At 53.4% G+C, this 15,383-nt stretch overlaps 1 protein-coding gene across 1 annotated transcript; it reads right to left on the bottom strand.

Moving 5' to 3' along the window:
• Positions 1 to 2,044: 2,044 nt before the first annotated feature.
• On the bottom strand, positions 2,045 to 14,025 carry LOC140715596 (RLA class II histocompatibility antigen, DP alpha-1 chain-like). The gene is made up of 6 exons (XM_073027962.1): positions 13,803 to 14,025; positions 12,244 to 12,516; positions 11,018 to 11,299; positions 2,957 to 3,068; positions 2,417 to 2,488; positions 2,045 to 2,173 (listed from the first exon to the last, which is right to left on the bottom strand). The coding sequence occupies exons 1-5, from the start codon at positions 13,861 to 13,863 to the stop codon at positions 2,452 to 2,454; spliced, it is 765 nt and encodes a 254-aa protein (XP_072884063.1). The 5' UTR covers positions 13,864 to 14,025; the 3' UTR covers positions 2,045 to 2,173; positions 2,417 to 2,451.
• Positions 14,026 to 15,383: the final 1,358 nt, after the last annotated feature.

The raw sequence follows: 15,383 nt of genomic DNA, 5'->3' as shown, positions 1-15,383 counted from the left end.
GGTAAAATTGGATAGGTATATGGACAGGAAAGGAGTGGAGGGTTATGGGCTGAGTGCGGGTAGGTGGGACTAGGTGAGATTAAGAGTTCGGCACGGACTAGGAGGGCCGGAATGGCCTGTTTCCGTGCTGTGATTGTTATATGGTTATATGGTAAGTTGAACAAAGATAACAGGTGCTAACGATCAATGATGTAATGAGCTGAATGAATTAAACTGATTAACTGAAACAGAAATGGATGTGGAAGGAATCAAATCAGGACAAAGGATAATCAAACAAAAAGGTGAGGGTGTGGCTGATTTGTCAGTTTAATCTTCACTTGCCGTGGCAAGAGTGAAGGTAGCAACGAGAGGTGGTTCAGTGATGGGGTGAATGAGACTGAGTGAAGTCGTCCCTTCTGGTTCAGGGACCAGATGGTCAGGGGGTAATAATGGTTCCTGAACCTGGAGGCTGTCACCCCTTCTTCCTGATGGCAGCAGTGAGGAGAGAGCCTGTCCTGGGTGGTGGGGGTCCCTGATGATGGATGCTGCTTTCCTGCGACAGCACTCTGAGTAGATGTGCTTGGTGAATAAATTAATTATATCCAGTTCTGTGCAAAGGTCTTGGGCACATATATATAACTAGGGTGCATTTTTTTGCACGGTACTGCATTTTTTGCATAGACTGCACAGTACTGCGTTTGACAACGTGGAGCAGAGAGTGAGTTTGTAAATCTGGTGGGAGCAAAGAATATTGGGAATGGTAAGGGTGGAGCGCCGCGGGAGGTGTGTGGGACAGGTGGCAGAGAAGGAGTGCCAGGGGTGGCGGGGGGGGGGGGGGAGGCACGGTGTCATTTGATTCCAAACAATTGGTTTATTGATCATTACAGAATGTCTCTCTGGTGCTTCCCTCTCCCTTCCAATTCTACACTGCCATCACAGAGACAATGCTCATATCAGCCATTACTGTCAGAATCTTCTCACAACGTGTAAAAACTATAGTGAACTGTTAGGTCAGGAGAACTGTGGGACAGTGTGGAGGGAGCTTCACTCTGTGTCTGACCCCGGGAGTGTGTGATGGGACAGTGTGGAGGGAGCTTCACTTTGTGTCTGACCCCGGGAGTGTGTGATGGGACGGTGTGGAGGGAGCTTCACTCTGTGTCTGACCCCGGGAGTGTGTGATGGGACGGTGTGGAGTGAGCTTCACTCTGTGTCTGACCCCGGGAATGTGTGCGATGGGACAGTGTGTGAAAAATAATAACAATAATAAATAAATATTGAGAACATGAAATGAGGAGTCCTTTAAAGTGAGCCCATAGGTTGTGGGAACATTTCAGTGATGGGGCAATTGAAGTTATCCACACTGGTTCAGGAGCCTGATGGTTGAGGGGTAATTACTGTTACTGATCCTGGTGGTGTGGGACCTGAGGCTCCTGTACCTCCTTCCCGATGGCAGCAGGGAGACGAGAGCATGACCCGGGTGGCTATAATTGTTAAATGTTGCAGTTTTTTCATTGCATGTCACACCCTGACCAACACACCACAGCATCCAGACCATCTCCTCTTGCTACCTCCTGGAGCCAGAGGTCCCATACTAACAGGTTCAGAAACAAATATTACCCCTCAACCATCAGGCTCCTGAACCAGCATGGATAACTTCACTCACCAAACTCTGAACTGATTCCACAATGAATTGACTCACTTTCAAGGACTCTACAACTTGTGTTCTCTGAATTATTTTTTGTTTGTTTATTATTTTGAACTTTGACTAAGATTGACAGAGTGAATCTCCCTCCACACTGTCCCATCACACTGTCCTGGGGTCAGACACAGAGTGAAGCTCCCTCCAGCCCGTCCCATCTCACACTCCCAGGGTCAGACACAGAGTGAATCTCCCTCCACACCGTCCCATCAGACACTCCCGGGGTCAGACACAGAGTGAAGCTCCCTCCACACCGTCCCATCACACACTCCTGGGGTCAGACACAGAGTGAATTTTCCTTTACACCGTCCCATCACACACTCCCGGGCTCTGAGTGCATGAATTTTATACATCTTCGTTCCAAACTGGTGATCTGTGCTGACTTTACATTTTATTTTACTAGGACAATATAAAACCAGTTTCTATTTTGTATTTTCTTTTCACATCTTTAATTCTCACACCCCCAGGTTCAGGTGACAGTGTTCAGAAACTTCCCTGCAGAAAACGAAAAAGGAAAAGACAGGTTAGACACAGAGTGACTGATAGATGCGTGCATAGCACAGTTTTTCACTGTACTTCGAGACACGTGACAACAGTGAACCAACTTTCCCTTGCTGGTTACAGGTATATGGGACTGTCGGACAAGACTCAGACTGGAAAGGGTGACTCAATGATTGGTAAGATTGGCAACAGTGCCAAGTCTGACCAGTCACTTCAGAAAACGTCAGTGCCACTCACCTTCTCCTGTGCTCTTCTGCCCATCAGGTGGTTACTTATTTCGGGATCTCCCCCGGGGAATCTCCTCCCCGCCTGCAAGAGAACAGAACGAAGGTGAAACCCCTTTTTCACAAACGCTGGGAAACTTCAGGGAAATAGGGGGAGCCAAAACAAGAGCCGGGCGTTGTTTTCCACTGTGGATGAGGATGTTTACACAGAGGCAGGAGATCGGGGCTGAGGAAAATTGGATCAGCCATGATGAAATGGTGGAGCAGACTCGATGGGCCAAATGGCCTGATTTTCCTCCTATGTCTCATGGATGCATGTCTCAGAGTTGGTGGCAGATACTTTAGGGGAACTTATGGAACTCTTAGACAGGCAAATGGATATTTGAAAAAAACGGAAGGCGATGTGGGAGAGAAGGGTTAAATCGAAGTTGGAGTAGCTTAAAGGGTCAGTACAACACCTTGGGCTGAAAGGCCTGTACTCTGCTGTAGTGGTCGATGTTCTATTTGGGGGACGAGGGGGTGGATCCGTCGCAGAGGCGAATGAGGTCCTCACCTTTTGTGTATCGCCCTGCTCAGGTACAGTGTTACCAGCAGCCCGATAATTCCCACTATGACTCCGATGGCACAGACAATAATCCCGGACGTGGCCACGGGAGGAGGCAGGTCTGTGGGATGAAGTCAGGAGGGCAGATTAAGTCCAAATTCGGCACGTCCCTGAGGACTCTGACCAGCCTTTTTTTTAAAGGTTCCACCCTGGATAGCATCCTATCCAGATCACAACACATCACGGAACCAATATCCTCTCCATGGACTCTGTCTACACTTCCCGCTGCCTCAGTAAAGCAGCCCGTATAATCAGAAACCCCTCTCTTCCCTTCTGCCCCGTCGGGCAGAAGATACCAAGCACATCCCACCAGGCCCAAGTTTAGATTCTACCAGCTTGAAGGGAGCCCTTGTGTGTTAACGCTCTCGATGCCCCATTCTACCTCAGTGTGGCCCTCGAACTTTATTTGTTGGCCTGCACCGCACTTTCTCTGTAACTGTTTAAACTATATTCTTTTTAAAAATTATCTTATTTGAGATACAGCCTGGTACTAGGCCACGGGCGGCAGCTTACCGATGGTTCGTAAAGCAAGAAACACAACTAAGTACTTTATTAATAAGACCTTTTCTGCGGAAAATCATGATAAACAGTCGCCGCAAACAGTGAAGGGGCACGCGGGTGCGGTGCAGAGTCAGAGCGAGGTCTAGGTCGGGTAAAGGCTGATGCACCATCAATAACTCACGCTGAGACTTAGGAAGTGAGATATCGGCTTTTATTGACTGAAGAACAACACTACATCCTGGGAAAATGAGGGAGAGCAGCAGACCACAGTCGCCTTTATACAGGGGTCTGTGGGAGGAGCCACAGGAGCAGTCAGCAGGGGGTCAGTGGGAGGAGCCACAGGAGCAGTCAGCAGGGGTCTGTGGGAGGAGCCACAGGAGCAGTCAGCAGGGGGTCTGTGGGAGGAGCCACAGGAGCAGTCAGCAGGGGTCTGTGGGAGGAGCCACAGGAGCAGTCAGCAGGGGGTCTGTGGGAGGAGCCACAGGAGCAGTCAGCAGGGGTCTGTGGGAGGGGCCACAGGAGCAGTCAGCAGGGGTCAGTGGGAGGAGCCACAGGAGCAGTCAGCAGGGGTCTGTGGGAGGAGCCACAGGAGCAGTCAGCAGGGGGTCTGTGGGAGGAGCCACAGGAGCAGTCAGCAGGGGTCTGTGGGAGGAGCCACAGGAGCTGTCAGCAGGGGGTCTGTGGGAGGAGCCACAGGAGCAGTCAGCAGGGGTCTGTGGGAGGAGCCACAGGAGCAGTCAGCAGGGGTCTGTGGGAGGAGCCACAGGAGCGGTCAGCAGGGGGTCTGTGGGAGGAGCCACAGGAGCGGTCAGCAGGGGGTCTGTGGGAGGAGCCACAGGAGCAGTCAGCAGGGGTCTGTGGGAGGAGCCACAGGAGCAGTCAGCAGGGGGTCTGTGGGAGGAGCCACAGGAGCAGTCAGCAGGGGGTCTGTGGGAGGAGCCACAGGAGCAGTCAGCAGGGGGGGGGGGTCTGTGGGAGGAGCCACAGGAGCAGTCAGCGGGGGGGGGGGTCTGTGGGAGGAGCCACAGGAGCAGTCAGCAGGGGGGGTTCTGTGGGAGGAGTCAGCAGGGGTCTGTGGGAGGAGCCACAGGAGCAGTCAGCGGGGGGGGGGTCAGTGGGAGGAGCCACAGGAGCAGTCAGCAGGGGGTCTGTGGGAGGAGCCACAGGAGCAGTCAGCAGGGGTCTGTGGGAGGAGCCACAGGAGCAGTCAGCAGGGTCTGTGGGAGGAGCCACAGGAGCAGTCAGCAGGGGTCTGTGGGAGGAGCCACAGGAGCAGTCAGCAGGGGGTCTGTGGGAGGAGCCACAGGAGCAGTCAGCAGGGGTCTGTGGGAGGAGCCACAGGAGCAGTCAGCAGGGGGGGGTTCTGTGGGAGGAGTCAGCAGGGGTCTGTGGGAGGAGCCACAGGAGCAGTCAGCAGGGGGGTCAGTGGGAGGAGCCACAGGAGCAGTCAGCAGGGGGTCTGTGGGAGGAGCCACAGGAGCAGTCAGCGGGGGTCAGTGGGAGGAGCCACAGGAGCAGTCAGCGGGGGGGGTCTGTGGGAGGAGCCACAGGAGGAGTCAGCAGGGGTCTGTGGGAGGAGCCACAGGAGCAGTCAGCAGGGGTCAGTGGGAGGAGCCACAGGAGCAGTCAGCAGGGGGTCTGTGGGAGGAGCCACAGGAGCAGTCAGCGGGGGGGGGGTCTGTGGGAGGAGCCACAGGAGCAGTCAGCAGGGGGTCTGTGGGAGGAGCCACAGGAGCTGTCAGCAGGGGTCTGTGGGAGGAGCCACAGGAGCAGTCAGCAGGGGTCTGTGGGAGGAGCCACAGGAGCTGTCAGCAGGGGTCTGTGGGAGGAGCCACAGGAGCAGTCAGCAGGGGTCTGTGGGAGGAGCCACAGGAGCTGTCAGCAGGGGTCTGTGGGAGGAGCCACAGGAGCAGTCAGCAGGGGTCTGTGGGAGGAGCCACAGGAGCAGTCAGCAGGGGTCAGTGGGAGGAGCCACAGGAGCAGACAGCAGTGGGTCTGTGGGAGGAGCCACAGGAGCAGTCAGCAGGGGGTCTGTGGGAGGAGCCACAGGAGCTGTCAGCAGGGGTCTGTGGGAGGAGCCACAGGAGCAGTCAGCAGGGGTCTGTGGGAGGAGCCACAGGAGCAGTCAGCAGGGGTCTGTGGGAGGAGCCACAGGAGCAGTCAGCAGGGGTCAGTGGGAGGAGCCACAGGAGCAGACAGCAGTGGGTCTGTGGGAGGAGCCACAGGAGCAGTCAGCAGGGGGTCTGTGGGAGGAGCCACAGGAGCAGACAGCAGTGGGTCTGTGGGAGGAGCCACAGGAGCAGACAGCAGTGGGTCTGTGGGAGGAGCCACAGGAGGAGTCAGCAGGGGGTCTGTGGGAGGAGCCACAGGAGCAGTCAGCAGGGTCTGTGGGAGGAGCCACAGGAGCAGTCAGCAGGGGGTCTGTGGGAGGAGCCACAGGAGCAGTCAGCAGGGTCTGTGGGAGGAGCCACAGGAGCTGTCAGCAGGGGTCTGTGGGAGGAGCCACAGGAGCAGTCAGCAGGGGGTCAGTGGGAGGAGCCACAGGAGCTGTCAGCAGGGGGTCAGTGGGAGGAGCCACAGGAGCAGTCAGCAGGGGGTCAGTGGGAGGAGCCACAGGAGGAGTCAGCAGGAGTCTGTGGGAGGAGCCACAGGAGCAGTCAGCAGGGGTCTGTGGGAGGAGCCACAGGAGCAGTCAGCGGGGGTCAGTGGGAGGAGCCACAGGAGCAGTCAGCAGGGGGGGTCTGTGGGAGGAGCCACAGGAGCAGTCAGCAGGGGGTCTGTGGGAGGAGCCACAGGAGCAGTCAGCAGGGGTCTGTGGGAGGAGCCACAGGAGCAGTCAGCAGGGGTCTGTGGGAGGAGCCACAGGAGCAGTCAGCAGGGGGTCTGTGGGAGGAGCCACAGGAGCAGTCAGCAGGGGTCTGTGGGAGGAGCCACAGGAGCAGTCAGCAGGGGTCTGTGGGAGGAGCCACAGGAGCAGTCAGCAGGGGTCTGTGGGAGGAGCCACAGGAGCAGTCAGCAGGGGTCTGTGGGAGGAGCCACAGGAGCAGTCAGCAGGGGTCTGTGGGAGGAGCCACAGGAGCAGTCAGCGCGGGGTCTGTGGGAGGAGCCACAGGAGCAGTCAGCAGGGGGGGTTCTGTGGGAGGAGTCAGCAGGGGTCTGTGGGAGGAGCCACAGGAGCAGTCAGCGGGGGGGGGGGGGGTCTGTGGGAGGAGCCACAGGAGCAGTCAGCGGGGGGTCTGTGGGAGGAGCCACAGGAGCAGTCAGCGGGGGGGGGGTCTGTGGGAGGAGCCACAGGAGCAGTCAGCAGGGGTCTGTGGGAGGAGCCACAGGAGCAGTCAGCAGGGGGTCTGTGGGAGGAGCCACAGGAGCAGTCAGCAGGGGTCTGTGGGAGGAGCCACAGGAGCAGTCAGCAGGGGGGGTTCTGTGGGAGGAGTCAGCAGGGGTCTGTGGGAGGAGCCACAAGACCAGTCAGCAGGGGTCTGTGGGAGGAGCCACAGGAGCAGTCAGCAGGGGTCTGTGGGAGGAGCCACAGGAGCAGTCAGCGGGGGGGGGGGGGGGGTCTGTGGGAGGAGCCACAGGAGCAGTCAGCAGGGGGGGTTCTGTGGGAGGAGCCACAGGAGCAGTCAGCAGGGGTCTGTGGGAGGAGTGACAGGAGCAGTCAGCAGGGGGGTTCTGTGGGAGGAGTCAGCAGGGGTCTGTGGGAGGAGCCACAGGAGCAGTCAGCAGGGGTCTGTGGGAGGAGTCACAGGAGCAGTGGGTCTGTGGGAGGAGCCACAGGAGCAGTCAGCAGTGGGTCTGTGGGAGGAGCCACAGGAGCAGTGGGTCTGTGGGAGGAGCCACAGGAGCAGTCAGCAGGGGGTCTGTGGGAGGAGCCACAGGAGCAGTCAGCAGGGGTCTGTGGGAGGAGCCACAGGATCAGTCAGCAGGGGGTCTGTGGGAGGAGTCACAGGAGCAGTCAGCAGGGGTCAGTGGGAGGAGCCACAGGAGCAGTCAGCAGGGGTCAGTGGGAGGAGCCACAGGAGCAGTCAGCAGGGGTCTGTGGGAGGAGCCACAGGAGCAGTCAGCAGGGGTCTGTGGGAGGAGCCACAGGAGCAGTCAGCAGGGGGGGTTCTGTGGGAGGAGCCACAGGAGCAGTCAGCAGGGGTCTGTGGGAGGAGTCAGCAGGGGTCTGTGGGAGGAGCCACAGGAGCAGTCAGCAGGGGTCTGTGGGAGGAGCCACAGGAGCAGTCAGCGGGGGTCTGTGGGAGGAGTCACAGGAGCAGTCAGCAGGGGTCTGTGGGAGGAGTCACAGGAGCAGTCAGCAGGGGGTCTGTGGGAGGAGCCACAGGAGCAGTCAGACAGGTATATCTAGTTCACCACAAAGGCTGAAACGTGGGTCCAGGCTCAGAGCGTATTGACGTAGCAGGGCCTGGGGCCTACAGAGGGGAACACCCTGATGTTTGTACAATGTAAACACCGGGCCTGACGGATTGAAAATTCAGGGTGTCGGCACCGGAGCTGCTCGCTGCCCCGCTGTGCTCACTCTGCTCTCTGCTGAGACCGAGGCTGCGGGCCTGCTCTGGCTTCGTGGCTGTGAACTCCACCGCGTGATCAACCAAAGCTCTGTGTCTTTCCTTCAAGATGCTGTTGCTTGCTTGATTTGTCTTTTCTTTCTTTCTTTGGGTGTTAATTAGTGTTTCGTTAATGAGTTCTTTTGGGTTTCTTGTTTTGCGGCTGCCTGTAAGGGGACGAATCTCAAGGCTGTATAATGTATGCATATTTTGACAACAAATGCACTTTGAACTTTGAATGAGCCCATGCCACCCAATCACACCAATGTGATCAATTCAACTATTAACTCAGCCCCCATGTGACCAATTAATGGGCGGATCTATACACCTTTGGGATGTGGGAGAAACTGCTATATCTAATGTTTCAAAAATATCTGAGTAATCTCGTATATATATTGGTTGATGCAGCATTCTTGTCTGTTTAAATAATTCATTATGAGTTACATACTTCAGCAGGTGACAGTGTGATATGTGCACGCCTCACATAGAATAAACATAAGTTAGATCAGCATTTCGGACTCCATTGAATTAGTTTAATGTTTTGAAGTTACGAAAAGTAGCAGAAAACAGAGCCCTTGATGGAAGAACGTATGATGGAAGAAAGTCATGGGGAGAACGTATAAACTCCTTGTAGACAGGTGCTGTAAAGTGTTTACACCAACCACTACCGAGCCACTCAGTTTCTGTATTCTGTCCATTTTTCTTTTTACTGCCATTATGTACTTATGCAAGGAATATACTGCCTGGATGGTAAATGAAAGCTTTTCAGTGTATCCTGGTACAACGTCACGGTGAAAGCCCACCCCAGTCTGTCCCTGCCACAGTCTGCACCGACAACGACTGGACCCAGGTGCGGAGGAACAACAAACTCTCATCAGGGACGGAAACGAGTGCTTGTGCACGGGAATTCCAACAGAACATCGGTGGCCTAAACGAGCGACACAGTGAGACGAAACATTCTCAGAGCAAGGACCCTACCATAAGTGTTGGTATTTATAAGGGGGGGATCCCGGGAAGTGTGTCGGTACTTGGGGGGGGGTCCCAGGGAATATATCGGTATTTACAGGGGTCCCGGGGAGTGTGTCAGTATTTACAGGGGGTCCCGAGGAGTGTGTCAATATTTAGAGGGGGGGTCCCGGGGAGTGTGTCAATTTTTACGGGGGGGATCCCGGGGAGAGTATCAGTATTTACAGGGGTCCCGGGGAGTGTGTCAGTATTTACAGTGGTCCTGGGAAGTGTGTCAGTATTTACAGGGGGTCCCGGGGAGTGTGTCAGTATTTACAGGGGGTCCTGGGGAATGTGTCGGTATTTACAGTGGATCCCGGGGAGTGTGTCAGTATTTACAGGGGTCCCGGGGAGTGTGTCGGTATTTACAGTGGATCCCGGGGAGAGTGTCGGTATTAACAGGGGGTCCCGGGGAGTGTGTCAGTATTTACAGGGGGTCCCGGGGAGTGTGTCAGTATTTACAGTGGATCCCGGGGAGAGTGTCGGTATTTACAGGGGGTCCCGGGGAGTGTGTCAGTATTTACAGTGGATCCCGGGGAGAGTGTCGGTACTTACAGTGGATCCCGGGGAGAGTGTCGGTATTTACAGGGGATCCCGGGGAGAGTGTCAGTATTTACAGGGGGTCCCGGGGAGTGTGTCAGTATTTACAGTGGATCCCGGGGAGAGTGTCGGTACTTACAGTGGATCCCGGGGAGTGTGTCGGTATTTACAGGGGTCCCGGGGAGTGTGTCGGTATTTACAGTGGATCCCGGGGAGTGTGTCAGTATTTACAGGGGGTCCCGGGGAGTGTGTCGGTATTTACAGGGGGTCCCGGGGAGTGTGTCAGTATTTACAGTGGATCCCGGGGAGAGTGTCGGTATTTATAGGGGATCCCGGTGAGTGTGTCAGTATTTACAGGGGGTCATGGGGACTGTGTCAGTATTTACAGTGTGTCCCGGGGAGTGTGTCAGTATTTACAGGGGTCCCGGGGAGTGTGTCAGTATTTACAGGGGGTCCCGGGGAGTGTGTCAGTATTTACAGAGGTCCCGTGGAGTGTGTCAGTATTTACAGGGGGTCATGGGGAGTGTGTCGGTATTTACAGGGGGTCCCGGGGAGTGTGCCAGTATTTATAGGGGTTTCCGGGGAGTGTGTCTGTATCTACATGGGGTCCCGGGGAGTGTGTCGGTATTTACAGGGGGTCATGGGGAGTGTGTCGGTATTTACAGGGGGTCCCGGGGAGTGTGTCAGTATTTACAGGGGGTCCCGGGGAGTGTGTCAGTATCTACATGGGGTCCTGGGGAGTGTGTCGGTATTTACAGGGGGTCCCGGGGAGTGTGTCATTATTTACAGGGGGTCCCGGGGAGTGTGCCAGTATTTACAGGGGTCCCGGTGTGTGTGTGGGTATTTAAAGGGGGTTCGGGGGAGTGTGTTGGTATTTACAGTGTGTCCCGGGGAGTGTGTCAGTATTTACAGTGTGTCCCGGGGAGTGTGTCGGTATTTACAGTGTGTCCTGGGGAGTGTGTCGGTATTTACAGGGGGTCCCGGGGAGTGTGTCATTATTTACAGGGGGTCCCGGGGAGTGTGCCAGTATTTACAGGGGTCCCGGGGTGTGTGTGCGTATTTACAGGGGGTTCGGGGGAGTGTGTCGGTATTTACAGTGTGTCCCGGGGAGTGTGTCGGTATTTACAGGGGTCCCGGGGAGTGTGTCAGTATCTACAGGGGGTCCTGGGGAGTGTGTCGGTATTTACAGTGTGTCCCGGGGAGTGTGTTGGTATTTATAGAGGGTCCCGAGGAGTGTGTCAGAAGATGTACCAGGATTGCAGGAGTCTCATGAATGTTGATAAAATCTAGCGGACTGTAAGGATGTCGAAATTGAGAGGCCTCAATGTTTACAGCTTTGCTCCAGAACAGAAACCTGGGTTTTGGATACGTGACCCATGTTAGTCTCTCTCTGCCCCTTTCCCAGCCAACATACCTAGTGAGACGGTCAGCCCTCCATCAAGGCTGACGTGTGCTGCCCGACAGCTGAATGTGTCCCCGTCCTTTGGCTCGATGTCAACGCACTTGTAGACGTTGAAGGTCCAGTCTGACTCCACCACCAGCGGGGACGATCGGACAGGCCCGGTGAACGGCTGCCCGTTGATGAGGAAGCTGAGCTCGATCTCGTTAGGGTAGAAGTTCTCAGCGTAACAGTACAGGGTGTTCGAGCTCCCCGGAGCATAGTCGTCTTCCGTGTAGATGTGGACGGTGGGTTTCTCTGGAACACGGAGCAAAGGTCATCGTGAACAGGTCAAAGGTAAATGCAGATGTGGACAGGTCAGCGTGAACGGGGCAAAAGTAACTGTGAATGGCCAAAGGTTTGTTCTGAATGCAACCAAACGTCCCTGAAGTTCTGGGCAAATCAGGCATAAGAGGGCCTCAAAGTTTCAGAGGAGGTTTAGCGAAAGGGCAAAGATCAGGCAGATATATGAAAAGGACAGAAGTGTAGCTGGTAGAGATACTGCCTCATCGACCTGATAGAGCCAGAGGATGTGGTAGAGGATGGTTCTGTTGGACTGAAAGACAATTAGACAGGCTCACAGATAGGAGAGAGACATTGGCCAAATGCAGCTGAAAGGGTCTAGTTCAGTTCAGAATAGGTCATGAGAAGGTTCGAAATGTTTATAAAATTGAAATGTTCACAAATATTCATAAATCAAAGTGTTGAGTTGTACGAGATGCCGTTGAGGCCTAATTTGGAGCATTGTGTGCACTTCCGGTCACCTATCTACAGGAGTGATATCAATAAGATTGAAAGAGTGCAGAGAAAATTTACGAGGTCTTAAGTACTTGAGTTATTGGGAAAGGATGAATAGGTTAGGACTTTATGCCCCGGAGTATAGGAGAATGATTTGATTGAGATAAACAAAATTATGAGGGGTGTAGAGAAGCTAAACGCGAGCAGATTTTTTTCCACTGAGGTCCGGAACTAGAGTTTGTGAGCTGAGAGTTAAGGGTGAAGTGAAAGGGAACCTCAGAGGGGTTGAGAACGCAGAACGAGCTGCCATCGGAAGTGGCGGATGTAACTTTGATTCAATATTTAAGAGATGCAGCTGGATGGGAGGGGCACGGAAGGCGATGGCCCGGGCACACATCGATTGGATAATATTTCAGCATGGACTAGATAGGCCGAAGGGCCTGTATCTCTGTGTGGCGACTCACTTTTCAGGACGCTCGAACCATTGGAGAACTTCATCATTTCTTTGAGGATGCCCTGCTCCCAGGCCTGGATCCCGCTTGCCCTCTCCTTGAAGTGGTTCACCTCATCTTGGCCAAGTTCCTTTATCCCGTCTGTCTCGGCTCCATTGATGAAGAACACCTGGTACTGGTAATTGTAGAAGAGAAAGGGGGAGGTGTTCATGTCGAAGATGTGGCCGTTGGTTTCGGAACTCGGAGTGTGGCTGTAATACAGCCTTTCAGAGACGCTTCTAAACACTTGGAATAAAGTTAGAAAGAAGTGAGATATATGCCCACCCTGTCCTCGACCGCGTCAATAATAAATAAATTAGCAAAGTACATCTACAATCACTGGCCACGTTATTAGGTACACCTGCTCGTTAATGCAGATATCTAATCAGCCAATCACGTGGCAGCAGCTCAATGCATTAAAGCACGCAGACATGGTCAAGAGGTTCAGCTGTTGTTCAGACCAAACATCAGAGTGGGGGAAGAAATGTGACCTAAGTGACCGTGGAGAGAGCGTTGGTGCCAGACGGGGTGGTTTGAGTATCTGAGGCTGTTGATCCCCTGGGATTTTCACACACAAATGTCTTTAGAGCAGTGGTTCCCAACCTGGGGTCCAGGGACCTCTCGTTTAATGGTTGGGGTCCAATGCACGGAACAGGTTTGGTCCCCCTGGTTTGGAGTTTACAGAGAATGGAGTGAAGAACAGAAAAAAATCCAGTGAGTAGCAGTTCTGGGGGCAAAAATGGCTTGTTAATGAGAGAGGTCAGAGGAGAATGGCCAGACTGGTTCAAGCTGACAGGAAGGCGACAGTAACTCAAATAACCACACGTTACAACAGTGGTGTGCAGACGAGCATTTCTGAGCACGCAGCACGTTAGAACTTGTAGTGGCTGGGCTACAGCAGCAGACAACTTCAAACATAAGCTTCGTGGCTGTCGTAGAAATATTAACTGGGAACACCTGAGTGACCTTGAGTTTCGTTTTAAGAGTTTAACATGATAGCATGGACAGTCTCCACCGCCAACACATCTCTGATTTTTAGGTTCTATATAGCTCACCAAGTACTACCCTGAGATTCATTTTCTTGCAGGCATTCACAGTTTTGTTGAGGCCCTCCTTTGGTCAGGGACGGTTAATACTGCATCCTAGTGGTCTACGTGGAGACCGAGGGGGCACCAGCCAGTATCTTTCGTGTGGCCAATCAGAATTTAACTCAACGTAGGGACTCCAGCTCCGCATAATTCCTCGGAGTTTATTCCCGAAGCCTACCCCACGAGTGGGTATAGCCTCAAGGCAGCAGAGGTTTGAGAGTTTTCCTTCTACAAGATGAGCTGCCAACACCATCTGCCCGAAGCGACTGGTTACGGGGAGAAGGCAGGAGAATGGGGTTGAGAGAGTAATAAAAAAGACCAATTGAATAGCAGAGCAAATCCGATGGGCCCCAATTCTGCTCCTCTGTCTTACAGTAACATTGCCACCACTAAGCCAACTATGTAATGCAAGTCCCAAGTTACCCCCATCGACAAAGCACTCACCAATCTCCTCTCCCGTTGCCATTGGCAATAACAGGGCCATTAAGAAACTGACGAGGTCCATGTCTGCGGATGCAATAAAAAGATGTGAACTGGGACTGTCCTGTTAACGAGTGGGGCTGAGAGTCTGGCTGCTTACGGCGAAGTAATTCAACCCCGCTGCTCGTGTGTCGGTTTCACGAGTAACATTAACTTGACAGCTACAGCAACAATCCTCAACTGACAATGGTTCAGCTCTCAAACTGGTTCTTCAGGAAGTAGCTCGTTTAGATATACATTCAGGAAATTTTAGACCACGCAGCACAGAGCAGTTATTGAAGGTGGGGATTTTGTCAAGCTACAGTGTTTTGTGAAGTCTGTCCGCAGCTGTGTCTGGATTTAGTTCACAGGATGGCTGACTTTGTCACGGAATTAAATCACACCAGATCCCAATTTACTTATCACGCGTGCATTGAAACATCTCTCAGTGGCTAACTTATTAGATACCTGCTGAAGTGTTTGCTCGTGGTCTTCTGAACTTCAAGGTTCAACCTATTGTGCATTCAGAGATGCCCCTCTGCACACCACTGTTGTAACTTTACTTTCTTTACTTTATTGTCACCAAACTATTGATACTAGAGCTTACAATCATCACAGCGATATTTGATTCTATGCTTCGTGCTCCCTGAAGTACAAATTGAAGTAAATATAATAAAAATTTAAATTATAAATCTTAATTAGAAAATAGAAAAGGGAAAGTAAGGTAGTGCAAGTCAGGTCCGGATATTTGGAAGGTACGGCCCAGATCCGGGTCAGGATCCGTTCAGCAGTCTTATCACAGTTGGAAAGAAGCTGTTCCCAAATCTGGCCGTATGAATCTTCATGCTCCTGAACCTTCTCCCGGAGGGAAGAGGGACAAGAAGTGTGTTGGCTGGGTGGGTCGTGTCCTTGATCATTCTGGCAGCACTGCTCCGACAGCGTGTGGTGTAAAGTGAGTCCAAGGATGGAAGATTGGTTTGTGTTATGTGCTGGGCTATGTTCATGATCTTCTGCAGCTTCTTCCGGTCTTGGACAGGACAACTTCCATACCAGGTTGTGATGCACCCTCAAGGAATGCTTTCTACGGTGCATCTATAAAAATTAGTGAGGGTTTTAGGGGACAGGCCAAATTTCTTCAGCTTTCTCAGGAAGTAAAGGCGCTGGTGGACCTTCTTGGCAGTGGACTCTGCTTGGTTAGACCAAGTCAGGTCATTTGTGATATTCACCCCAAGGAACTTAAAGCTTTTGACCTGTTCCACCTGCGCACCACCGATGTAGATGGGGTCGTGCGGTCCGCGACTCCTTCTGAAGTCAACAACCAATTCCTTCGTCTTGCTGATGTTGAGGGATAGGTTAACGTGTGGTTATTTGAGTTACTGTCACCTTGAACCAGTCTGGCCATTCTCCTCCGACCTCCCTCATGAACGAGGCGCTCTTGCCCACAGAGCTGCCGCTCTCTGGATGCTTTTTTGTTTTTCACATCATTCTCTGTAAACTCTAGAGACAGTTGTGCTGAAAGTCCCAGGAGATCAGCAGTCTTTGAGATACCCGAATCGCAACCGTCTG

The sequence above is a fragment of the Hemitrygon akajei genome, chromosome 24 (assembly GCF_048418815.1).
Source record: "Hemitrygon akajei chromosome 24, sHemAka1.3, whole genome shotgun sequence".
NCBI classification, from domain to species: domain Eukaryota; kingdom Metazoa; phylum Chordata; class Chondrichthyes; order Myliobatiformes; family Dasyatidae; genus Hemitrygon; species Hemitrygon akajei.
This window is presented reverse-complemented; position numbering and strand designations above follow the sequence as displayed.